The sequence below is a fragment of the Balearica regulorum genome, chromosome 3 (genome assembly GCF_011004875.1).
Source record: "Balearica regulorum gibbericeps isolate bBalReg1 chromosome 3, bBalReg1.pri, whole genome shotgun sequence".
NCBI lineage: Eukaryota > Metazoa > Chordata > Aves > Gruiformes > Gruidae > Balearica > Balearica regulorum.
The window spans coordinates 107,881,535-107,907,820 of NC_046186.1; the positions used below are offsets into that span (position 1 = coordinate 107,881,535).

At 45.2% G+C, this 26,286-nt stretch overlaps 1 protein-coding gene across 1 annotated transcript in view; it reads left to right on the forward strand.

Annotated features, from left to right (window-relative positions):
* Positions 1 to 22,657, forward strand: part of CAPN14 (calpain 14) — a 31,702-nt gene extending 9,045 nt beyond the window's left edge. The window contains exons 5-24 of the mRNA XM_075749390.1: positions 721 to 790; positions 1,755 to 1,873; positions 2,509 to 2,645; positions 3,750 to 3,924; positions 4,618 to 4,683; positions 6,082 to 6,167; positions 7,437 to 7,511; positions 8,173 to 8,336; positions 9,035 to 9,198; positions 9,958 to 9,969; positions 11,915 to 12,120; positions 12,672 to 12,708; positions 13,571 to 13,633; positions 15,227 to 15,284; positions 17,040 to 17,104; positions 17,510 to 17,578; positions 17,699 to 17,777; positions 18,968 to 19,084; positions 19,702 to 19,757; positions 20,028 to 22,657. Of these exons, the coding sequence (XP_075605505.1) occupies positions 721 to 790; positions 1,755 to 1,873; positions 2,509 to 2,645; positions 3,750 to 3,924; positions 4,618 to 4,683; positions 6,082 to 6,167; positions 7,437 to 7,511; positions 8,173 to 8,336; positions 9,035 to 9,198; positions 9,958 to 9,969; positions 11,915 to 12,120; positions 12,672 to 12,708; positions 13,571 to 13,633; positions 15,227 to 15,284; positions 17,040 to 17,104; positions 17,510 to 17,578; positions 17,699 to 17,777; positions 18,968 to 19,084; positions 19,702 to 19,757; positions 20,028 to 20,054 (1,845 nt within the window). The 3' untranslated portion in view covers positions 20,055 to 22,657. The remainder of the gene's footprint in view (positions 1 to 720; positions 791 to 1,754; positions 1,874 to 2,508; positions 2,646 to 3,749; positions 3,925 to 4,617; positions 4,684 to 6,081; positions 6,168 to 7,436; positions 7,512 to 8,172; positions 8,337 to 9,034; positions 9,199 to 9,957; positions 9,970 to 11,914; positions 12,121 to 12,671; positions 12,709 to 13,570; positions 13,634 to 15,226; positions 15,285 to 17,039; positions 17,105 to 17,509; positions 17,579 to 17,698; positions 17,778 to 18,967; positions 19,085 to 19,701; positions 19,758 to 20,027) is intronic.
* Positions 22,658 to 26,286: the final 3,629 nt, after the last annotated feature.

Here is a 26,286-nt window from a genome sequence, read left to right on the forward strand (position 1 = left end):
TTTCTCTGCTACTGCCGGAAGGGGAAGCCAACAGTGTGAAAATTAGCTTGAGCAATTTGTGGGTCATTAGAGTGAAACATAAGTTTGACACTTTGGTTATTAATTTACACCCAGAGGCACTTGTGAGAGGAAAAAAATAACAACATAATTTCTGTCTGACCAATTATTCACAGACCCACTCTTGTCACAGCAACAAGAACTTCTGTGGCAGCCATCAGTCTGTAGCTTGATTGTCAGTCAAATTGTGGAGGCGTCAGCCAGGTTAGGTGAAAGTTTGCCATTGTAGCCTGCTTTGGCTGAAACTTCTCAGTAATAATGGAGGAGCAGGCCTGGCAGGTCTGAAGGGTTGTCTTCTCAGCGAGGTGTTTGTGAAGATCCATGGTGATGCATCTGAGCACCAGTGGCTTATGTCGGAGACCAAATTCAGTGTAGACCAAGCACAAATGCGTGCCCAGGCTTGTGTCAGGTTAGCCAGAGCACATGGTAACACTAGAGTTATACCTGAACCAGAACAATGTTTGCTGGGACAAAGGGACCCTAAATATTTCAAAAGCTTTGAACAGGCAGATGGAGTGTTTTGTGTCACATATCCATGAGGTTTCCACATCCTAGACTAGGAACTCACTGGATTTCCCATCTCATGAGATTGTGGCTCTGCATGCAGAAAGTCACTGCCTTTACTCTCTCCTTTTTTTTTTTTTTTGGTTGTGTACTTCCCAGGCTTTGCACAGAAGTCCAATATTTTATGCTCTAAACAGAAAGCAACTTGATCTCTGCCAAGGATTGGTGGGTAAGGAAGCTCCTTTCTATAGATATCTAAGTATTCTTATAAAAGATAGTATTTTGTGTGGAATTTTGACTATATAAAACTTGGCATAGAAATAGAAGGTGTGCATATCCTTCACTTGGTGTGAATGAAGCAATCATTAAGATGGGATAGGCTCAGTAAAAAACCTGGTAAGTTTCAAGGTGGGATATGAGGGGTAAGACATATCTCCATAAACTGAAATTGCCATTCTCTGCATTGCTTCTGTGCCTGCTAGTACTGCAATAGGAAGTGATCCTGTGCTCTTACTGATTTGTAATGTTGCTGCTTGATAATTGAACAGAGACCACAGAAGCAAGAAAATCCAAGATTTTCACTGTCTTTGTAGCTAAGGCCTAGTGTGAGTGTGTTCTCTTCCCAGCTTTGCAGTTAGAAAAATAATTTTTATGCCTGTGTTACCTAAGTAGAAGGTTATATTGTCATCTGCAACACAGGTAGGGGCAGGACTAAATTATATTTTTAGTGCTTTAAGCCCTTAAACACAAAGTCTGATAAGTACAGTCTTGCATGTACTCATCTTTCCAGTGAGATCCACTGGAAATTTTTTTTTTCTTCTGAAAAGTTAATATTTTCAAAGAAAAAGGGAAATTTTTTTTGCAGTGTGCCTTTACAGAGGACAGAAAAAACCCCATGCAACGTCAGTAAAAAACCAGAATGTTTCCTTTGAGAGCTATTTCTTGCTAAATTTCTTATTTAACCAAACAGTATCCAAATGAAAAGATCATGAGAGAACGATTATAAACCAATCATGGTTTGGTTAAATGCAACACACATCTAGATTGTCTCATTTTCTGTGTATGGTTTGTTGTTATAATTTTAAAAACATCAGCACAGCAGCTTTTCTGCTAGGATCTTGGTGGTGTTCCTGAACTTGGCTGACAACTCTCGCTTTTCAGCCAACTATGTATGTCCGTTTGTCTTGGCACAGAGAACTGCTGGTTCCTGGCGGCCCTGGAAGCCCTGACGTTCCACCAGGACATCTTGGCTGCAGTCGTGCCACAAAACCAGAGCTTTGAGAGGAAATATGCTGGCATTTTCCATTTCCGGGTACATCTGCTCCCCCAGCGTGCAGGGAGGTCTTCAGAAATCCTGTGTCATGTTTATTGTCACACCCTTAGATGATGTGTACGTGGTTCCCCTTGGCCAGGGGCAAGTGGCCAGAGGGGATCCTGGCCTGCAGGGTAGCCCATCAGCCCTCCCACAAAGCAGTGCAGGCAGTGGATCAACTACAAGCTAGTCTAAGGATATACCTCCACTTAGCCCTTCTCTCCAGCTGTGCCCTACCCATATTGTAATCCAGACAAAAGTCTTCTTCCATAGTGGCAACAGTCAGCAGGGCTTGAGCACATCTGCTCCAACCTTCTACCCCTTTGCCCAGCGCTTACTGCAACTCTGCTACCCTGCAGTTAGGAAATCCTTCCCCAGAAGCCCAGCTGTGCCTAATTTCCCTGCTTAATCCTTTTACACCTGATACAGGTACAGGCTTTGTTTTCTCCTCTGGCAGGGTGGGACAGAGGAGTTGGCTCTGTGGGTGAGTCAGCACATCCCACTGACCCAAAGCAGCCTTCCCCCCCGCAAGGCAGCTTGTTCTGTGTCCATAGCTAAGCTATCTCGCCTTTCCTGTTGTTTCAAGAGGAGGTTCCTTCCAAGGGAAACATCAGCTCATTCCTTTCCCCTGACAGTTCTGGCACTTTGGTGAATGGGTTGACGTGGTTGTTGATGATCGCCTGCCGGTGAATGAGGCGGGGGAGCTGGTCTTTGTTTCGTCGGTCTATAAGAATGTGTTCTGGGGAGCCCTTCTGGAGAAGGCATATGCTAAGTAAGTGACTCATTCTAAATTATGCAAATAGTATCTCTAAAATATGTTGGTTGGTGCCTACGCAGTTTGTTCTTGTTTATAAATGCATCTCCTAGGCCTTGCCACATTTGGAGTGTAGTAAATGGTTCTCATCTTTCTATTATTACGCAGTAAAAGCTGCCATTGCAGTGGCTGTTACCAATTCAGGCCCTTGAGTTTAAATCCAAGGGTTTAGGAGTAGGTGTGAAAACAGACCTGTCCTGGGGGGGTCATCCTCCAAATGTTATCGCTGTTTGGAGTGTATTGGCTGGGATGATGCCTTGCTTGTAAATACTGCGGAGGAGCTGAAGACCACGGATAGGGATTTTCAAAGGTGAATGATTTCTGATGCCTCCTTTGATGCATTATCAGTTTGAGAAACCTCCAAGAGGTTTCACTTTGGGGGTCTGCTGAAGCATTGTACTTTGTTTTTTGATAGAAGTTCCTGCCCTGAGGTCCCCCAAAGCTGAGGCATTCAGCAAGTCACATGGCACAGTGAGAATACTGGCTTCTCTCCAGGGTGTTTTGTCTAGAGTGGCTTATCAGGACTAAGAAGAAAGCAACAAGACATAACTGATGGAGTTTGTTAATCATGGGCTGAAATAATCTCTGCAGAGCAGGAAAAAATCCTAGTTAACATTGAGAGAAAGATCACAGCAAAGGAGACAAAGTTCAGTTATTTTCATTTGATGTTAGCGTGAGAACAAAAGACTGGAGAAAACTGCACTGCAATGGTAAAGAAAATCAAATTGGAGACTGAGCTCTCAAGACAGTGTGCACTATATCTTAGATCTGTCTGGTGATAAATTCAGGCAAAATTTGCTAAGGCAGAGTTATCAAAGTAGTGATGGGCATGTTCTCACTCCTGTGCAGTGAGGGATGACCATGAAGAGTCCCTTTCAGACTATGGCCAATCTTGGAGGCAATTTGCTAGATTCCCCTCTTCCTAAATGCCAAAGATTCCCCTAAAATTAAACATGAGTTACAGCCTTCCTTTTGCTTTTGCAAACCTTTATTGTATGTTTTCGTTGGCACGCTGTTCTCAACCTATTAACCCCAAGAATATATTCATGTCTTTTTTGCTAGACTCTATGGCTCCTATGAAGATCTGCAGATCGGGCAAGTTTCAGAAGCCTTGGTGGATTTTACAGGTGGTGTTAATATAAGGATCAAGCTTGCAGCAGCTCCTCCTGATCTGTGGGATATCTTGACTAGAGCAACCTACAGCAGATCTCTCATGGGCTGTCAGACACATTTAGGGGTGAGACTTGGACTGACATCAAATGGCTTCACAGCGAAAAGCCTTTCCAAACCTGTTTCCCTCTGCTTAGCTAGTCATTGTGACTCAAAAAGTATCAAAGCTGTCACACATGACTTTCTGTAGAAATAACATTCTTAACGTTAAACTTCATGCATGGATTGATTCTGTGCTGCTCTCAGCTCCCTGTTATGTTTAGGAACTGGTTTATCTATCAAAGAACCTCTATTAAATAAGGACCTGCATTTTCTCATTTTTTGTTAAATAAATTTGCCATTTTTACAAATGGTGCAATGAGGAACAGAGACTCATGGAATAAGCTTATAGCTAAGATAGGTGTGTAGTTCAGAACATGACTTCAAATCTTGGCTTTCAAGCCTTATGCTAACACTTCAGCTGTTGGCAAACTCTACTGTTCTGAAAATCAAACCTTAACCTTCTGGACTTTTAGAAAGTGAGATGGTCTGTAGCCAAAGATCCACGATTTAGGAAGGCACCTTCCAATTCCAACCATACTGGAAAATATGGCTGTTAGGAGCTTAGACTTAACTTTTTTTCAGTTGAAACCATTCTCCATTTGCTTTGAGAGTCATTGCTTACACAGGTACAGGTCTCTGGTATTGGTATGAGTCTGCTGTGTAAGTAGGGACAGAATAAAAGGTTTATTTTTCTTTTGTTTCTCTTCCTTGTATACAGGCAACAAAGGTCCTGAAGAATGGGCTTGTTGCTGGCCATGCCTACACAGTAACTGGTATTAGAAAGGTAAGACTAGCCCTAATGTCCTGGGTCCAGGTTGGTTTGGATGTCAGCAATTTTTATTGCAGTCATAGGTTCAACCCTTAATCAACTACAGTATCTCCTCCCCCAGTGCTCTTCTCTTAGTCTAAGGCTGAAAGAGACTGCGTGGTTTGTATAGATTCACATTCCAGTCTGTCCAGTATCATGACTTTGATGCAAAGAACAATGGTTCTAGATGAGGATATCTCTAAGGGTGGCAATGATTCATAGGGCTCTGCTGAGACCATCGCCTACAAATGCATCTTGGCTGTTAAGGAAGAATGGACTGGCCTGTGGGGATGCTGGGACGATGTGCTGAAACCTGCTTGGGGTAAAAAAGCCTTCCTTTGAAGTCAGACGAGAAGCCATAGAGAAGTGAAGATAATGGAATACAAGGGCCAAAACATGAAAAACTGCAGCTGGAAATGTGAGTCAAGGCTAAAGTAAGGGAACTGAACTGGGCTCCTGCACAGAGCGCAGGCGGACCCCACTGATCTGCAGAAGTATAATTGGGAGTCCCCTAAAGTTATTTGTCTAGGGGTAAGGGACAGTAAAATAATAGGTCCCAAAGAGTGCGAGAAAGCTCAAGCTTTCTCCTCCTGGTGGATGACTATCTTGTCCAGCCTCAAAAGGAGGTTGACAAAGATGGCAAAGGACTTTGTGGGGCTTTGGATATGTGATATAGATGTGGGTGAAAGCATGTTCAGTACTTCTAGCAAGAGATACTAGGAAAGCTGGAAGAGATACCATGAGCTGAATGATGCACACCTGTGTCTCCCACACACAGCAGGAGGGTTTTAGGTATGGACTTTATCAGTGACATGTCTGTCAGTCTGGCTCCTCTGATGGGATGAAGAGCCAGGCAGGAGTAAGGGACTGACCGAACACGTGGAGCTGATGTGAAGTCAGCCGTTCCGCTATATGCTGCCAAGAGCCCCCAGTCGGCCTGGTTCCCTCTTCTCCCACCATGACATCCCAGTTTGGGAGGTGCTGATCTATGTGGTAACCCAATGGGCTGCATTGTGCTGTGCCATTGCACTGGGGTAGAGCTTAGCTTTCACAGTAGTACAATCCTGCCCCGACATAAGCACAGAATGAGCAGGTGTTGGAAAGAAAGAGGAATTCACGGTCGAGCCTCCAAATTCGGGATCTGTGAGGTCTCTGGTTTCAGTTATAGAAGGTAAGATAGAGCATCTTAATCTTTTTGTGCTGGCATTGAGAGTTGCATATTCATAGATTTTTATTTATTTTTTTTTATCATCATACTTGCTGGCATCTATGAGAACAAGCAAAATTTTTGTTAATATCTGACATAGTACAGTGATATAACCAAGGTCTCAGCAGTTCTCATCTGGTTAAGTACAGTGGTACTGTTTTCTGCAGGTGACCTGTCAACATGGACCAGAAAATCTAGTGAGACTGAGAAATCCATGGGGAAAAATTGAATGGAAAGGAGATTGGAGTGACAGGTGAGTTTAAAAAAGGGAATGTCTGAAGCTGAGTGGGAGGGAAAGTTTCTTGGAGGAAGGATGCTGCCATCTTCAGGCATGAATTAGTGCTGAGAGCAGCATTAAGATAAACAGTTGCTCGCACAGACCCTCTGGTTTCAAAGCAATGACTCAATAGATTTATATTTCTCCAGCAGATAGTGCTCACGTAGTTGGGCTCACTTCACACATGCAGCTTCAACAAGCTCAGTTCTGCTTTTCCACTCACTGAATGCCAGAGGAAACATAATACAAACATCAGACGCTGACCACGTTGCTGTGATCTGGATGGCATGCAAAGTGACAGATAGCTGTGCAGGAGGCTCTAAACAAACGGCATGTTTTAGGGCACACAGTCCTTTATCACAGGAGGGACTGCGAAGCCCTCCATGGGCTGCAAAGTGTTGGAAATGGGTGACTGCAAAGGATTCCTCCATCCTGGCTGTTTGGGGAAGTACAGTTGGGTATGAGATCAGAGGAAGCAACTAGTGAGGCAAATAGGCAGATGCAAATATAGGACCCAAATTTTTTGATTGGGATCCATCAAAGACAGTGGTTTGCATTCTAGACCATGGGCAACTGTAGACTTGTGTCCTATTCCTCTTGAAGTAAAGCATGTTCTTTCTTTCCAAACTTCACTTTGTTCCCTGCACGGACCCTGTTCGCTGAGGCTCGGAGGTAAAGAGGAGGGAAGAGCACAGGGAGGTGTTGGGAATGTGAGTGACTTTCACCTTGTCTGCAGAGCAGTAACTTCTCTGATGCGTGTCTGTCACATAATGACAACATACCAGCTGTTCCTGTTGAAGAGCATAATGAGCAACATACTGTAGGCCTGCCTTTTAAACGACTCCCAGCTGCCTCTTGTGCTGTCCTAGTCATTCATTCATTATGCCAAACACTCTTCCTATTATGTCTCCTTTGACAGAAAATTAACCAACAAAACAGGTCTAGATTTTTATATTTTAAGTACTTGGAAGCTGCATGTGCAAGTGAATAGACTGGCTGATGGAAATGGAGCATTTCTGGCTTCTGCTGGAGAAAACTGGAGCCATTTAGCTACATCTCACAGGACCCAGAGTGCTTGTGGAGAGTCTACTGTGGCTGAAGGCATGGGGCGCCTGTGTTTAGTGGGGGATAAATAGGGAGATAAGCGGGGCCAGGGATTTGGCCTCTTCTTACAGAGGAAAGCTATGTACTCTGCCTTGAATTTGAGGCCACATTTGGTTAGTCACCTCATGTTTTTGCCATCAGCTCTCACAAATGGGAGCTGCTGAGTCCGAAGGAGAAGATTTTGCTGAGGAAAAAGAAGGAGGATGGAGAATTCTGGTAATGGCACAGTATCACCTCTCCCCTCTCTTCCAGTAGCTCTGGGGCTGTGTCTGGAGATGAAGCAGCACATTGCTACTTAGGTCAAGGCCTATGTGACCTGCTTTATAACAGCCCATGCTTGCTTTCTTGCTTTCCTCCTCTGCTTGATGATGTGAAAAGCAGTAGCTGTGCTGACATGGAAGAGATGCACTGTTCCTCAATGGCAAGAATGAGGGAGAAGCAGGACACTGCCAGGTCTCCCAGGGCTGCTGGAGACATGGGCAGCTTTCAGGAGCTTTTGTCCTGCCTTTAATTTTTAAGATGGTTTTGGGAAGCTCTTGCTTGCCTGGTGTTTGTTCGTGGTTTCTCCACGGCTTTCTCCACGAGGTGGCAATGTTGTTGCCCGTGTCTTTTCACTGCCGTCCCTTTGGTGGCGATATTATTTTAATCTCTGTGCTGCTGTCCTTTGCTGAAACTTTAGTCGTGCACTTGCTGCTGCTAGACGCTGCTGCTGGAGCAGACGCTCTCTTCTTTACTGCCTAATAAAATATGAGCATTACCATATGTAATGCAGAATGGTGCAGCTTCGAAATTCTCTGCTCCCTTTCCCTTTCTTTTTATAAGCCATATGGACTAAACTAAACTGCTGACAAGATGTCTCTTGGCACTCTTTTCCCAGGATGTCTCTGCGAGATTTTAAGATTCATTTTGTAGATCTGATGATCTGTAAATTAACTCCAGACCTGATGAGCCAGGAAGATGGGAAGAAGTGGATGTACTCCCTGAAGAGTGGGAGATGGGTTAAAGGAAGCACAGCAGGAGGAAGTCTGGGATTCTGTAATGGTGAGGAGTGCTTAGGGATCTTTCAGATGACTGTGGGGTGACACTTCTCTGCTGACTCAGTTTCCAGCACCTTATACCTGTTAACACAAAATTGACAACAGAAACATGTTCTTCCTGCTTGACCCTCCACACAGACATCAGAAATAAGCAGCCAAAGGGCTTTGACTAGATTCTGCTATCACAGAAGGTGCACCCTTGCAGACATAGGGCAGTGGGCTGGTTATGATCTGAAATGAGCTGCAGGAGTCCTAGGATCAGTTGCCAACACTGAGCTGCTTTGGGGTATTAGACTTGTCTGTTAAAATTTGCATTTTCAGCACCTCCAGAGAGTGGTATTTTAAGTAAAGTGAATGGGAAATACAGAGGCTCAGCCCTTCTGGAAGCAGAGCAGGTGGTCTGAAGTCAGCTAGGCCATACACTGGAGGTGATAGAGGAATAGTGATATATTTATAAACAAAATGAGCTCTTAGTTGCAGGTGAGCGGAAATGTAGTTCCTTGTTCCTGGGCCTTTCTTCTGTCTTACATAGTGGTTGCACTGCTAAACTTGTAAACTGCACCCTAAGATCAAATCCCTGTGGAGTCTGGAGCTCCATACAACCTGTGGCCTATTCAGTCAGACGCCAGGCATTGTGTGGGAAGCTGGCAACCAATTTTGTGATGGAAAATGACATAAAAATGTTTTTCATGTTTTGTTTAGGCACCTTTTGGATGAACCCTCAGTACTGGCTGAATGTTTTACCAGTTGAAGACAGTAAGAAAAACCTGGGTTCCTGCAATGTGGTTATATCCCTGATGCAGAAACACAGCAGCAAACACCGGAACCGAGCTCCTCACCTCTTTATTGGCTTTTCACTCTACAAGGTGCAAAGAATTGCTTTGCCTTTCTTGCTTTCACCAGATAGGTGAAAGCAAGGGCACTTCCTGCCCCTGTATATTATAGAGCTTTGCAGACTGAGAGTTTTGTTGTGTGCAGGATGATCTGTGCTTATTTCTCCTTGCCTGTGCCCAGTCTCCTCACACATCAGGGCTAGGCTCCCCTGCGCTCTGTGCCCCACTTGCTGCCTCTCCAGCACGCTGTGTGTCAGCTTGCAGAGTAGTGAGAAATGCCTCTTGCTTCAGAGCACACTGGGCTTTGTTTTTCCCTCTATGAGAGTATGTGCAAGAGCTGGGAGAGGGTGCCAGGAGTCCTCTTACTTTGGGGCAGGGAGAGCGCTGCCCTCAAGTTATTTCCAGCCATGGTAAAATTGTGCTTGAGTAGTTGAGTGTATGACGTGGCAGCTGCCCATGTGTGCATACTGCTAATTCCCTGTGTACCCAGGGATAGGTGGATATCACTAGACGGAGCAAGAGTTCCCCCTCCTCAATTCTCTGCTTATCTGAGTGCCTTGCAGAGCCACTTTTCTCCCTTGAACAGAGCCACAGCTCTTGTTGCTGCTGTGAGTTTGCACAGTTATGGAGAGACGGCTGTGGGGAAGGGTTTTCAGATGGAGGGGCTGAGGTTTCTGAAGGCAAAGGCCCCAGCCGGTCAGCCGTAGCTGCTTTCCAGCAATGATATGGCTATGTTGTGTGAGACCCAGAGGTCCTTGTCTGACAGATGATCTGTTTCTTTTCTTTCTGCAGGTGGACCTACAGGTGAGTCCCTTGTCACCACTGCTGGCTGTTTGCTGGGGGACCTCCTGGGCTGGTGCAGCTGTTGTGTTTGCCTTTGTTCTTTGGCTGACAGCTGGTGACAGTGTATTTGAGTTCAGTGAGGCACTATAGTAAGTCACTATTAATGCAGAGCTATCCGCTGACTCTTCTGAAGAGCAGCCATATCAGGAGGGCTCAGTGGCCTTAAAAGGGAGCATTAGTTGTTCAGCTTCTGCACTGTGTCTTCAACAGTATTAGAAGTGGCATCAGCTTTTACCGATCAGTGTTTACTTTGTCCCTACTGCATCTGTGAGATGGTGCCCCAATTCTTGGCTGTGTCTAAGCTGGACTCACTGGAGCTCTCAGGGAAGCCAGAGCTACCTTTCTGCTGCCACCCAGTCTTGGGATGAGGTGGGAACAGAACCTGTGTCCCATGCACGTCAGGGGTCTCCTGGGGAGCTCAGGTTCCTTCCTGGCTGGGGATGCTCTGGAGCTAATGCTACAGGTGTTTTCAGGTTCCTCAGGACAGCTGTATTTCTAGCATTTTCTTTAGCCAGGAGCCTTTGGGACCTGAGGAAGGGCCCTGGAAGGCAAACTCTGATCTAAGTCCCAATTTTGGCCCTGACCTCAGAGGGCTATTTAAAGAGAAAGGTTTAGCCCCTTTTATGTTGAAAGGGCATATCTACCACTCTGTTACTCTGTTACTACTCAGAACACCTCTTAAATGCGAGTCCCTTTGAATTTGGGCTGGCAAAGAACTACTTTGGGCATATAGTCAGGGCAGCACAATTGTGTTCCCAGTTGCTGTGTTTCTAGCATGGTAACCATGAGGTAAGATGCCACTCCTTCCTGACTTAAATATTTTGGGCCCTATCAGGGTTACAAGTGAGTTAAACTTCCTGGCAGAAGGGGTCTGGTGTGGCCCTAGCACACTGCTGCTGCACCCAAGGGGGAATGGTGGCAGCCAGGACTTTAATTTCAGGTTTGTAGCTGTTGCCAAGATCAATACAGAGAGATGGCAAGCTGAGAGCATCTAAGGTATTGGAACTACAGTCAACAAAGTATTGACTGGAATATAAAAACTTTGAATTTAACGTAAGGGGCATGAGGAGGAGTAACCCTGAACCCTTCAGAAGAAAGATTGCTCTATTAGTAAGAAAAATACTGGCAAAGGAAGAGGAACAGCATCTCCACTGCGTGGCTGCAGAGTAAGATGGCTAAATGTTTTGAGGAACAGCCAAGATCAGAAGGTGACAGTGGTTTTAGCTAGCAGGATTATTTATTTGGCTTGTGTACTGGGCACTCAGTAGCATTAAAAATGAGTTCAGTGTTGCCTGGATCAACACTTCATCCATCTTCCTATTGCAGAAAAGTTCTGGGTTTTGGAACAAAACATCTGTAAGAGCCAAGAATGCCAGGCAGATCAAGGACACATGCATGGAGTAAGGGCTAGGTTGCTCCTGCAGTACTCTCAGATCACACATGCTCTGAAAAATCCTCTGCTACTAGATCCCTAGTGCAAAGGACAAGCTGGGAACAAGGTGCATCGTACCTATGGGATAGGAGGGGTGTTCTCTAGAACAGTTCCTGCCTGCAGTCATTTCTGCCAGTATGAAAATGACTTGTGCAGTAGCCACTTTGTCAGAAGCCACTTCTCCTCCCTAGTCCTTGCTGCTGTTCCTTGCAAGTATTATTATATTGTTGATAAGATTGCAGGAAGCCCCATTCTCTGTCATATTAGTATTGGGCCGGGGTGGTGCATAGTGAGAACCACCATGTCCTGGGAGGAGACTGAGTCCTTTGGGCCCTGTTATCTGCTTGTGCTGTAAAAAATTCTGAGGTATGAAGGCAGGGTGTCTATACCATGCCTGTGAATTCTCCGCGTTCCTTTTGTCCATTTGTTCAGCTGGTGCAGAACGCATTTATCTTCTGTTTCTTCCCCTAACAGTACCAGGAAAGCAGCAGAAAGCTGCCTCCAGCTTTCTTCACCCGACATCAGCCTGTGAACAAGCACCAGGTCTTCCTCGATGAGCGGGAAGTGACTCATGACTTCCACCTGGAGCCTGGTGTCTATATGATTGTCCCATCCACCCTGGAGCCTCAGCAGGAGTCTGAATTCATCCTGCGGGTCTTCTCCAGGAAGCATGTCCTTCGGTGAGATGCTGCTGCCCCTCTGCCAGCACTTAATTCTCTGGGATGGTGGGATGATTTGATCTTTCTAGTCTAATAGGCGCAGCATAAAGGCTTTACTCTGCAAAAAGCAGCACAATCTCTTTTGGAGAGTCTGGCTGCAGGTTTCTCCCACCTTAGGGTGCTCAGTGGCTGAAGCACTGCTTTTGGCCTTATACTTTCAAGAAGTGTTGAGCCAGGCCTGCACAAGGGATTCTTGCAGAATACCAATGTTTTAGACTGTGGAGAAGGACAACAGTTTTTAATGCACCATCAGTTTGCCAGGAGACCCTGCTGGTGATGCTAGCATGGTTGCTTGTGCAGAAATGGTGCTTTGGAGAGTTCAAATGCCAGCAGCCCCTGGGGAGCTGTATGGACTTGAGGGCTTCCCTTACTGCAGCTGTAACACTGTGGAAAAATAACATATACTGCAACAGCGGGTTGGGGATCCTTCTGGGGATGGGGAATGCCACCTGTGATGAGACAAACAACTCGGGGATATCTCCTTAATGTGCCTGCTTTTTTTGCATCTCCAGGGAAATGGGTGGGAACACCAGTTTCACCCTCTCTAAGGTGAGTGAGTATGAGGGGAGTGGGAGGTCTGTGGTTTGGTCTTCAGGTCCAGTTGTTGGGTTTTTCCTGTTGCTCTGCCCTATGGAGAGGCAGAGTGAGAATGTGAGTACTTGTGTTGCAGCACTTTTGAAAGCGCAGCTTGGGTTTACAGACAGAGTCCCTTGGACCATGTGGACAGATACAGTCAATTGTGGGGGACGGGCAAATTTTTAGATGCCTTTGTTAGTTGCCTTTTTGCAAATTTCTTTTAGTGACACCATCTTACTTGCTCTACAATCTTTCCTGTTCATGGCTTTTTGGAGACTCCTGGTCTGTCCTTGCACTTCTCCCCACTCCTTTCATGCCTTGCAAGTTTTGAAGACAGCATGGGACCTGAGCAGTGTTGTTCCCATGCAGCTGTCTATAGGTTATTTTCAAAATAACAGAGCTCAATGGCAGTGCATGCATATCTGCAACTTGTGCCAGAGAGTTTATAGCATAGTCTGTTCCTCTGGCATAAACAGGGCCATTCCTTCTTTCATCTCCTCTATTCTCCTGTATAAAGGAGGGCAAGAGACATTTCTCTCTCTCCTTGGCATGGAGTGAGCCACATCCTTTGTTGTTGTACAGCTTCGTGGGGGAGAATGTTTCTTCCCACTGAGTGTTGAGTATTTCTTTCCAAGAAATAGCATTTCTATGAGGTGGGGAGCTATCTTAGCAGTGGGCTGCGTTAGTGATGCAATGTTTATTGCAGTGGTGGGGAAAAGGTGGAAGGGCAGGGGATGAGACTGCAGTTCTGGGAAAGCATCTTCAGTAACTCTGTCTTGGATGGCGATATTTTTCTTCCTCGAGTTAATGATTATTATTTTTTAATATCTTAAAGGAAATTGTTGATAGGTATGAAGGCAAGATTTGGCAGGATTTCTTCACAAAGCATTTTGAACAGGTAAGTGTGTGCATGAGCTGCCAGGGTAAACTCCTCCAGAGCTATTATGTAGCTCTGTGAAAGTAAAAACATACGGGTGTTCAAGAGAGGTCTGATTGTGGAAGTGTGGGGAACAGAGAGGGGCCACAGGAGGTTGGGCTGTGTGTACAGTGATGATTCCATGCAGCAGACTTGACCGCAAAGCTTAGGAATATGTTAGCCTTGAGACAGACATACTTCTTTACACAACGGGGTGTGAATATCTGGAACTTAATGCCACAGGACATTGTGGATGTGACAACAGGCTCAAAGGGTATTAGTAAACTGATGGGCAGCAGGTCCATAAACAGATACTAAAGGACTAGGCAGGGATGTACCCTCTAAGATCCCTTTTCCAACAGGTGTGGGTGCCAGGGAAACAGGAGAATGGACTGCAGAAGCTGACAGGGCTCACGTGCTCTCCCTAAATATTACTTCCTATTGCCTGTATTGGTGACAAAGTGGTGGGCTGTGTGGGTCCATCCTACCCTTTAAGGTGTTCTTACACTCATTGGGGAAAGTTGCCTATTAGAGAACACCCCCTGAAATACTGACACTTGTCTCGCACATCCTTCATCACAGTTTGGTGGCAGCTAACTTGCTTTGTGGTGAAGTAAGTACCAGGTGTCACATCACCTCCTTTTTTTCACTAATTTTCCTAGTGAAATACGGTCCTTACCATGAAAGATTCTTCTTAGTGAACTTTCTGGCCTGTTTTGGGACAGAGTTGACCTTCACGGATCCCACTAACTATTGTGAGGGCTGCGTTTCATTCATTTATTCAGCAGCATACCCTGTATTTTGCAAACAGAATTTCACAAAAACACATTTGCACTTTTGATAGCAATATTTTGACGGAAGCTGTTACTAAAAACAAGCAATGCTTTTACTTTTTGCCACTTATTTAGGATTTTGAGAATGGTGTGGCTTTCAGATGTGCTAGAAATTGCCACATATTGCGAGGTGCTGGTACTTTGCTGCCAGGAGGTCTGAGTATGCACAGAGGCGAGCAGTACTGCCATTTCTCAATGTATTAACCTGGCATGCCTCAGTGATCTGAAAACAGGTTTTTATTTTTGAAGAGTGACATTTAAAAAAAATCCTCCAAACAAATGTCACAGGTTCTGAAAAACCTCTAAACTTTAGTATAACAAGGAGGAGGGGAAGTCTCTGCTTTCAAAAGTTTAGGGAGGAAGTATTCCAAAGTTTCCACTGTTTTTTGTTTGTAAATGATAAAAGGGAAATACTTGAAGCAAGTCTCTTGACAGCGTGCTTGATGGGACAGATGGCACCAGGGCTGAAAGGTTAACAGTCTGGATCCTCACTCAGTGTAAATCTGCACTACCATATTGATCTGTGTGGAGCCCTGAGAACTTAGCCCAGAGCAGACTGCAGCTCTTGCAGGCTGAGAATCTTGTCATATTCAAAGGGAGTCTTTTCTATTGATTTTCACTGTGGCTGGAGCGAGGCCAGAAAAGCAGAGAATGAAGATGGGACATGCTGGGAAAACAAAAGAGGGAGAAAAGTGATTTAATGCTTTAAAAAAATAAATAAAAATTCTCTTCCATATCACAGAATCCTGAAATAAATGCTGTTCAGCTCCAGAGGATCCTGAATAATATATCTTGGAGAAGTAAGTGCTGAGCAATAATGTTTCTGTAAAATAAACCCTCTTAGAGAAAAGCCTCAACTCTTCTGTCTGTTTCTTGAATTCTGGGAAGACAAACTGGCTTGAGTCTGACTGAATTGACTCTTCTGATGCCATGTTAGATTTTCAGAGAGAAAGGATTTGCTGGGGTGTGAATCAACATGGTAGAAATTTTATAAGCAAAGCTAAGCTAGTTTGAATTTCAACAACTGAAAGAATGAGGGGGAAGAGCAAGCATAGATATTGGGTGTGGATGCAGACTCTGAATTTGATCTCCAAACCCAGCTTGACCTCAGCCTTGATTTTGAAACTATCTCATTTCACCCTGTGCCATTGCCACGGGCTTGGCAGCGCCACTGCTAGAAGGTGTAGAAAGTTAGCCTGGTACGTAGGCAGTTAAGCGGTGGAAGGGGAATGTGTCTTTACCTCGATGTGCCTGGTTCATGCCTGCTGTTCCGATTTAACTCTTCCCTGCACTGCATGCATAGAGCTGTTCCTTGCTCTGTTTGTGTTTGGGAGACAGGATGGAGGTGTGGGTAGGCTATGTAACTTATGCTTGTGAGAAGCAGGTGCGCCCTGAGGTTGTCTCTCTCGTGAGGACTGTGACATCCACTCTGCCAGTGGCAGCCCAGAGCCATCCACAAGTTCATAATTTAGTCTCTAGTTATAAATAACGCTACCTGGGCAGCAGCGAGGTATTGCAGTGGCTGTTTTCTCTGAACAGCAATGAAGTTACAGATATAATGATGAATCCAGTTTTCCTTCTCAGTTTCTTCACTGGTAACAACCAATGTACAACACAAAAAAGACACCATTCAGCCATTGTAGGCAACAAAGAAGATGGACAAAAGGCTGATGTAATGCCTTTTTCCACTTAAGCTGAATTTGACATTGCTCCCTTTTCTACAAAGGTGGACAAGGATAGCTCTTGTGTCTTTGCAAAGTGATCCACCAGGCACTGTCTTATCTGTGAGAAGACTGTGTTGAACAGAGAGTCTTTATTTTTCATAAGTGATTGATTTTAAGACATTCATTTAAAACTTTACAGTACTCGATTCATATTTACTAAACAGGGCTATTACAAGATTAAAACATCTTTGCTTGCTGCAGAGAAGGGATTTGTGAGTTATGGTTCTGTCCTTTGCTCAGTGGAAGTCTACAGACAATCTATAATCATGATTTGCAGTGAGATTAGAGTCTGTTTCTGTTACTCTTCATGTAACTTATGTATGAACCAAGAATGCTAAGCTTTGATGCAGCATCATGTTTTCAGTGATGCCTGTACTTTTAATTATATTAACAGAGCTGGCGGTGTGTCTGTGAAAGAGAGAGAAATTTAGCACAAGGGTTTCAATTACTCTGCAGTGCTGCTCCCCAAAGCTCTTCAGGTCAAGTGACTTTGCTCAAGGTCATGCAGTAAATTCTGTTTGGGATTACAGCTTTGGATGTCCTTTTCCTTCCATTTTCTCTAATAGCTGGAGATAGTGCACCATATTTCATTCTGTATTACATGCCTGCAGGGAGCTCATATTGGATTTTCTGAGACTAGTAGAATCCATCCTGTTGCTTCATATTTTTATCATCATAAATGATACATTTTCTCAAGTGGGCCTAAAGTTTCACAAAGGCTTTGGGGCCTGAACCCTCTCAAGTGAGGGGGAATTTTGTGAGAGTCTGTTTTTCTGAGAGGTGTTCAATGACTCCTCAAAACAATCTTTTTCTTTTTTTTTTCTTCTCCAGATTTCCAGAGTTTTCGGCTGAATTTCAGTCTGGATGCTTGCCAGAGTATCTTGGCGCTCCTGGATGTATCCTTGGCATGAGTGATACTTCTGAGTCATATAATACTTCACTGGAGCATTATTTCTTAGGGCAGACTGGGTGTTACTGTGATTTCTTTACCACTGGGACATGGCCCTGCTTATTGAACTTCTCACCCTCCATAATAACACTTCAGCTGTGACAGAATGGAATTGGTTTGGGAAAGGGTTGATTCCTGCCGCCTCTGAAATCAGCAGCCAGGTTTCTATTTACTTTAGTGGGAGGAAGATTAAGCCTATACATAGGTTTGTGGGCTAAGAAATCATTATCCTCATATTATAACTGTGTGAATGTTAAAGTGGCTATGAGTTTTTGGTTTGTTTGGGTTTTTTATGTAATGGGTGCTCTCTGAATTTTAATTGAGATGTTCTGACCTTAATTCTCCTATGAAGCTGAATGCCTCTGGCACACTAAGTATCCAGGAATTCAGAGTCCTGTGGAAAAGGCTGCTTTTCTATTTGGTATAACAATAATTTCTGGCTCCCCTTGCAATATCTCCCTGCTTACAATCCCTTTTGGTGTTGTCTGTTGGTTTTTTGGGGGGGTTGTTTTATTTAAAAATATTTCCCCTGTTGCCCCAGGAAGTTTTCCAGAAAAGAGACACTAGCAGATCAGGAAAGCTTGACCTTGTGGAACTGCATGCAGCTGTACAGGAGACAGGTGAGCCCACAGCACATCTTGACAAGTCTCCTCCTCTTCCTCACAAAGGCTGGAAAAAGCCCAGGGCTGGGAAACATCTTGAGAATTGTAGGTAGAGCCCAGGGAGAGTGGAAAACAACATAGGCTGCATGGTCTTAGCCATCTCTGCTTCCTCCTTTAGGTGGGTAAACACATCTGAAAATTATTTTGCTGTGGGATGGGCTACTTAATCTTTGCCCCAGTGTGGTCTCATACTGACAGTTCTCTGAAACAAAAGTGTCTGTCTGTTTCAGACCCAGTTTTTAAATCCCTTCCTGTTCATTTCTAAGTTAACTTTAAAAGACTGTATGGGGTTGTGTGGATATGTGCAGGAGGCCAGATCTAGCTCATATTAAATTGCTACCTCTGCTGAGGATGACAGCTCAGGGACTGAACCTGGAAGTGTGGGACTTGCACAGAGGCAATACTGGTGCCAGACTTCACTAATATAATGTCTGAAGCTTGATCTAGAAATGGAAGATGATATATATGGTCCAAATATTGGACCAAGCTCTGTTGCTGGGCTTTGAGTGGGGGCTGGTGCTCAGTCTTGTAACTTCTTTTGCATGTTTACAGCTTAAATATCACTCCTTTTTTTGGTGCGTGGTTCACCCAGTTCATCTGAGGCAGTGAAAGCACAGAGAGAAACCCAGGCAGACCTCTGCTAAAGCAATCTAAAATCCCAGGCCATGAATAGAAAATACTTTTATTCCTTGCAAATGCTGCTTGACATTGGGACTGATGCTTTCTGCATGAACTCCCTCTGGATTTTCTTTTTCATCTCCCTTCCTACCTTCTTGTGGAGTATTGCTCTTAAACGCAGCTGCTGTTATTACCCTCATACCCCATGAGCAAAGGATGCCCATGAGTATTTTATTCCCACTCTGGCAGGACTGCGAGCATAGGGGATCAGATCTGAACCCTTTTAAGTTTGGAGGACATGTCTGCACGTAGTGGTCTGGTTTGGGCTGGCTAATGTTTGATTATCTTGGGGGAGGTTTGAAAATCCAGGCTATTGGAGAAGGGCTGAAGATCATTCAGTTGTGCATACTGACAGCTGTGTGCACACCCATAGCTGTGCACTTTCAGATGCGTACAGCTGGGAGGTGCCATCTCATTCTGGTTTTCCTTTGTTTTTTTTTTTTCCTTTTTTCTCCCCCCCTCTTATGAAGGCATTTCACTCAGCAATGAAGTTTGTAATTTGATGGCAATCAGATATGGTGACCCTGACTTAAAGATCAGCTTTGAGAGCTTTGTGTGCTTCATGCTTCGAGTGGAGATCATGGGAGGTGAGGCTGGCGTTACGTGGCTGGCCAGGCAAGCTGGGCTGCCCAGCTAAGCCCTGGCCCTTCTTACGCTGCTCCAGCTGGCAAAGGCAAGGTCAAAATCCCAAGGACTGGGTTTCTGAATAGACCAAGAGTAATCAATTTAAAGCAAGGGACAGCTATAGAGGAAATCAAGCTCTCTGCTGTATGTACCAGAGTGATTTAGCTCTCTGCAGGTTTGCACCAGCCTTCTGTAGGAGGAGGTAGGCAAATTACAGATGGAGACTGCTTATTTTCCAGGGAGAGCCTTGGAATATACCTTTGGTGAGACTGCAGTTGTGATGATGAAACAGCTGATGCTCAGTCTGTGAGCTCGTGCTGTAGGCACTTTGCACATGTCTCAAAACTGTAGTGGATGAGATTGGGACCACCTGCATTTTGAGGTTGACACATGCCTGACTTTGTTCAGCTGCTCCTTGTGTCCCAGCTCTCAGGGATCTTCCAGTGACAGAACAGAGAAGCTCACATGCCCTTGTGAATAGCCTACAAACTCTGCTTTTGAGGTTTTTCCTGAGACAGAGTGTCTTGGCTGGCTATCTCTTGGCTATCAAGTTAATGCTCCTCATTTATTTCTTTTGCAGAAGCCTTTCGCAACTTAACACAAGATGGCAAAGGGATATATCTCCGGGAATCCGAGGTAAAGCCTGTTCCCTGACTATCAAATGCATTGCAAGTGGCACTGCATGTTTGTTCTCTACCGTTAAAAAAGGTATCTTTACCTGATCACTTACAGAGTAGGTTGGAAACAACAGGGAGCTTCAGACTTCTAAGTCTTCTGCTTTATTATGGCTTCTGCTTCTTCTGGAGACAGAAAATCTCCAGTGCCTATAGTCCACTTCAGTTGTGAATATCCCAGAGGTGTCACAGGGATGGATGAGTTCAACTCACTTTCCCCATTATTTTACAGTGGATGATGATGACACTGTATTCCTGAAGCAATGCTCTAGAGGAGGGGACAACCAGGCCTGTACCAGGATGAGGAAGGTTGCTTTGGGTCAACTTTCTGTGCACACTGGACTCTCTGGGCTCAGCCCTGCAATTTACCTCGTACGAAAAGTCTTCCCCTCAAGCAGACTTGACCTAATAGTCACAGACTTGGTGAACTGAAGTTTTGGTAATTAATGTATTTATTTTGAGTCCTATTTCACTTCAGACAATCCATCTGAGAGGAGACTGCTGGATGCCAACCGCTACGAGTGCACAGTGTGACGCCTTGGAGCGTAGTGGCTGTGTCGTTGGGATCACCTATTTAATGCCAATGTTACACTGTTATTGTTATAGGATGGCATATGTTGTGTGTTACAGGATGGTTGTGCTTGGTGATGGGGCTATTGAGCATGGGATAAAAATGTCCCCTGCCCTGAGTAGCTTGTCACAAATAGAGGAAATCCCAGTTCTGCTGCCGCTAGGCCCATGGTAGAGGGCAGGAGTCTGTGTGCTTGTGGGGACTCTCTGAATGAACACTCTTCCCTAGCCGTGACTTGGAAAGATGATTTGCAAGCTTTCAAACTGTCTCTTTTGCTTTTATAAGTCAGCATAGCCCTATTGAAGTGAACCAAAGTTGATTTGACCAAGCGATGAGCCAGGTATTCAGCTCTTTGTTGTGGATGGAGGCTGTGATGTTTGCATATTTATTTCAGAAAGGCGGTAGGTTTTCCCTGCAGATTGAAAAGTACAGTACAGTGAGAAGGAAACTGATCCCATATTGTCTTTAAATCACCGGAAATTGGCAGGGAATAGATGTTCTCTGTAGCATGATACAGGAGCAGTCTGGTAAAACATTTGGATATTTGTCAGTCACTTTTTATAAAGTGGATAAGAGAGAGTGTGCGCACGCATTTTTAAACGATGCAGGCATATGCAGGTTGCAGCTAATTAAATAGTGGAAACTGGGTGCGTAGCTGTGAACAGCGTTAGAGAACATGTTAGAAGTGGGACTATTCACACCAAACTCAGTGCTAGAATTACTTGATGCATCTGTCTGTAGGATCCTTTTTCACTGTCTTACCGTTTATTTATTTGGGCTGGAAATTTCCACATTCAGTGCCTGTTACAGGTTGCTGCTTTGATATTTTTTTTTTTTTTTTTGCATTCCTGTGGACAGCATAATTGTGGCTCTTTTCCAGTGCACAGCCTAGTCTGGGCGCTGAATGAAACAGAGCTCCAATGGGAATGAACATATAATGAAAGACCATACTCTAATGCCTTTGTAGGAATGAGTTGTATTAAGCTTGCATAGGCAGCCTTCCCTCTGGCTTTTTGTGACTCTTTAGGTTCTTAATCTCATAACTGTCCTTCTAGAGTGCATATGAGATTCAGGAATGAGGTGCACTGTGGATAAGAATGTAAACACAAGCGAAAGACTGAGCTCAGGTATGTGCTTACCACTGCATTGAAGCCTCTGCAACAGCATAAGCATATTTAGAGAGAAACCCCATCGCGTGTAAGTGTTCCCAGTCAGGAGGCATTAAACAGTAAAAACAACAGTGCGCACTTTATTCCTCAGAACAGTCTGTTTCTAAACAGTATCATTTTCATACTGTTTTTATGAGAAAACTGTTAGAACCTGATAAATAGATAGCTGTGTTTGTACTTGTTTATTACAGATGATATATGTATCATCTATTGTGAGCGGCCTACTGTGGTGTCACTGGAGCCACGGGGTTCAGATCTGCGAAGCAGAGCAGGTTAGAGGGAGCGGGGACATCCACGGCCCTTGAGCAGCAGTGTCGCAGCGCTGCCGTCCTGCTGGGCTGCCAAACAGGTTCCCTTAGCAGCTCCTGTCACAAAGCACGTGCCCTCTCCTAACTGTCATACCTTTGTTTCCTTTTGTGACTCGCAACTAAACATGATGGTGCAAACTAAATTAGCCTCATTTAATTTGCACTCAACTCAGTGGGGGATGTTATAAACACTGATTTACTGCGTGCAGGAGCAGCACTGCAAGAACTGAAAAGGTTGATTGAGAGAGCATAGGTGTTCCTTTTTCAGTGCACTCCAAAAAAAGATGGTCCCTGGCCCCCACAGGGATGGCTAGGGGGGTCTGTGTGAGTGCAGAGTGTTCACAGCAGGACTCAGTTGGACATGATGGGATGAAAATCTGTCAGTCCCAACTGGGTTTGTTGCACAATGTGTGTAATCAGCTGAGCAAGACTCATTTAGGGCCAGGAGTATGCTGGACATAGCTTTGTCACAGGCCGTGTGCAAAACTGCGGTGCAGGACATCCAGTTTCAAATTACAGTTCATTTTAATGTTGTACACATTGGTTTTTATATCGGATTTTGTACTTATTTACTTCACACCTCTTTAATGCAGAGCAATGTAATTGCAGGGAGATTATTTTGCTATTGATTACTTGATCCAGGAAAGAAACAGAATTCATCCATGCCATGAATCACTAAGCATTTGCAGCAATAAACTTTATTGAGCCATGTGACTTGCTGTTACAGAATTGTAAAGAATGCTTTACTGGAATGATTATACCAAACCGTGTACAATTCAAACTGAATTATCTGGCTCACAATAAAATGTTTTTGGCAAGGGCACCTACTCGGACACTGTGAGGCTTTTATGTTGCTAACAGAATAACGTTTTCTGGGCAATTCTGAAGATATATTACTCCTCATTTACAATGTGCATTGTGGAAAAAAATGGTCTAAAAGGCTGCTGAAGGATGCATTCGTTTGTAACCACAGTGTGTATAGAGATGCTGAGGTCTGCAGTGGGTAGTATTGCTCTAGCAGAAATGAAAGAAAAGTGGGGCTGCGGCTCGAGACGAGTATTGCTAATAAAGGTCCTTTTTGGAAAAGGCAGGTGCAAGTAGCAAGAATAGCAAATAATGGCTGGAGAGCGAAGAGGAGCTGGATGATGAGGTATGTTCTAACAGTAAGGCTGAGATGAAAAAGAAAGGAACTAATCAACCCTTTGCAAACAAAATATTCAGCTAGAGCTTATTGCCACAAGATACGCACAACTGGAAGTATTTCATGTTTCCTGGATATAGTTGGTGCATATGTTTAGTGTGCAGTCAGGGTGCAGCAGGTACCTGTCAGCCTCGCTGCGTCCATTCTGTATGGTCAGGGCTTCTGTCCAGATGGCAACAGGACAGGCTCTACTCTCAAGCCTAACAGGATTCAAAAAGGGGCTAAGACTTACAGCAGCAATAAGCGTGGCTGGAACAGTGATGGCCTCGGTGAGGAGTGGTGGCAGAGACCTGACATCTGGCTTCAGGCAAAAGGTTAAAGGCTGTCCTCTGGGCACAAATCACCCCAAGGCAAATCACCTCAGGATCGTGGGGCTCTTGCCCCTGGACAGCTAGGGCTGACCATCTTTGGAGAGATACCAAGCTGGTGCGTGTTTGAGATAGGAAGAAATACACAGATTATTTCTGCCTAGGCAATCAGTTAAAATTTGGAGATCTATATACTGTTGAGACGCTGCAGTGTAGTTCTCTGTCTGAGGTCACATCTCTCCTTTTCACCAATTTTACAGTAGGGTCAACACAACTCTTGCCTTACCTAAAAGCATATTACAGCCCTTTGCTGGAAGGTGTTATATTCATGTAAGTGGCTACTGCACAAACTACGGTCATGGCTGACCAAGCTCTACCTGTGGACTTTGACCGTACCACAAGATGCTCTGTGTAGAATGAAAAATGTTGCTTTGTTTTTAATTATTAAGCAGTATGTGTAATCCTAACTCCATGACCCACAAAAAGGGCCTCTAAAGGGCAAGTTGTGATTGCACCAGAGCCATAAAAGTGAGGATTTTGAAGCTTTTTGGGAGGAAATCCTGTTTACTTGGGCAGATGGTGCCCAATGGCTGGCCACTGACCAGAAATGTGCAAGCTGTGCCAGAAGCACAGGCCTTTGCACAGGGCAGTGATGGGAATGAAGAGACAAGATGGGAACATGGGATCAAAGCTACTTCCAAATCCAAGTGTCCAGCAGTCCTTGCTCACCCCCTCCCCAGTCACAGAATCACAGAATGGTTTGGGTTGGATGGGACCTTAAAGACCATCCAGTTCCAACCCCCCTGCTGCGGGCAGGGACACCCTCCACTAGACCATGTTGCCCAAAGCCCCATCCAACCTGGTCTTAGACACTTCCAGGGATGGGGCATCCACAGCCTCTGGGCAACCTGTTCCAGTGCCTCACCACTCTAACAGTAAAGAATTTCTTTCTAACTTCTAATCTAAATCGACCCTCCTTCAGCTTAAACCCATTACCCCTTGTCCTGTCACTACACTCCCTGATAAACAGTCCCTCTCCATCTTTCCTGTAGGCCCCTTCACGTACTGGTAAGCTGCAATTAGATCTCCCCAGAGCCGCCTTTTCTCCAGGCTGAACAATCCCGACTCAGCCTGTCCTCACAGCAGAGGTGCTCCAGCCCTCTGATCAGCTTCATGGCCTCCTCTGGACTTGCTCCAACAGCTCCATGTCTCTCCTGTACTGGGGCCCCCAGAGCTGGATGCAGTACTCCAGGTGGGGTCTCACAAGAGAATAGAGGGGCAGGATCACCTCCCTTGACCTGCTGGTCACACCTCTTTTGATGCAGCCCAGGACACAGTTGGCTTTCTGGGCTGCAAGTGCACACTGCTGGCTCATGTTGAGCTTCTCGTCAATCAATATCCCCAAGTCCTTCTCCTCAGGGCTGATCTCAATCCATTCCTCGCCCAGCCTATAGCTGTGCTTGGGATTGCACTGACCCACGTGCAGGACCTTGCACTTGGCCTTGTTGAATTTCATGAGGTTCGCACGGGCCCACCTCTCCAGCCTGTCAGGGTCCCTCTGGATGGCATCCCTTCCCTCCAGAGTGTCAACCACACCACACAGCTTGGTGTCGTCAGCAAACTTGCTGAGGGTGCACTCGATCCCATTGTCCATGTCGCCGACAACGATGTTAAATGCAGGTCCCAGTACCGACCCCTGAGGAACGCCACTCGTCACCGTTCTCCACTTGGACATTGAGCCGTTGACCACAGCACTTTGAGTGTGACCATCCAGCCAATTCCTTATCCACCGAGTAGTCCATCTGTCGAATCCATGTCTCCAATTTAGACACAAGGATGTTGTGCAGGACAGTGTCAAATGCCTTGCACAAGTCCAGGTAGGTGACGTCAGTTGCCCTTCCCTTATCCACGGACACTGTCACCCCATCATAGAAGGCCACCAAATTTGTCAGGCACGATTTGCCCTTAGTGAAGCCGTGTTGGCTGTCACCAATCACCTCCTTATTTTCCATGTGCCTGAGCATAGCCTCCAGGAGTTTCCAGTCCTGCAACCCCAGCAGGAGAATCAATTAAAAGAATGGGATTTCAAAATTTGCAAACCTTAAGTCTTTTTTTATTTCCTTTGTGAGCTTTTCAGGCCAATGTTTCAAGCTTTCTGCCCAAACACAGAGGGCTGTGGAGACTTTTCTTCCAATGTTAGTCCTGCTGGACTCTGGCTGAACGCAACCCTGTGCTCTGAAGTGGAAAAGTGGTGAAAAGCTGGAGTTTCCCACAGGTGTGACATTTACATCCAGATTCAGAAAAATTAAGGGCAAAAATCCCCTTTGTTATTATTTACAGTGCCACAGTGCTGAGGGGAGGAAGATCAGGTCCCTGGGGTGCTGGCTGCTGTGTGAACTGGAGAGCAGGACGTGCTGTCTACTTAGAAAAAGAAGCACTTCTGCAGTGCCTGAGGGGGTGTGATCTGTCTGTGTTCAGCCTGGGGCTCTGCAGTCAAGGCTTGATCTGAACCTCAGTCTCCTGAAGCCCAGCCCACCAAGGGAAGCTCCTCTTCCCTTGGCATACCAGAGCGTTGCTGTTCCATAACCCCCATACTGCTCTGAGCCAGGTTTTTCCCATGTGCAATGCTTCTTTCTCACTGCGCCCAGGAACTTGAGTTATGATCCCGGCCCAAGGTTTGGGGCTTGCCAAGAAGCTAGTGATCTCTGGGCACATCTGCACCTCGCTATCTGCACGTACTCCCGCAACCCCCCCCCCACCCCATCTCACCTTCCTCAAAAATAGTTGCAATACTGTGCTGAAGGAGAAGGGAAAAAGACCTTTATTTTTTTTCTCTCCTGCTCAGGGAGTAGTTCCTTGCAGAACGAAATGCTAACGAGCGCCTTTGCCTTTTCTTCCTGCTGTGTCTTACACTGGATTAGACCTGAAAAGCAG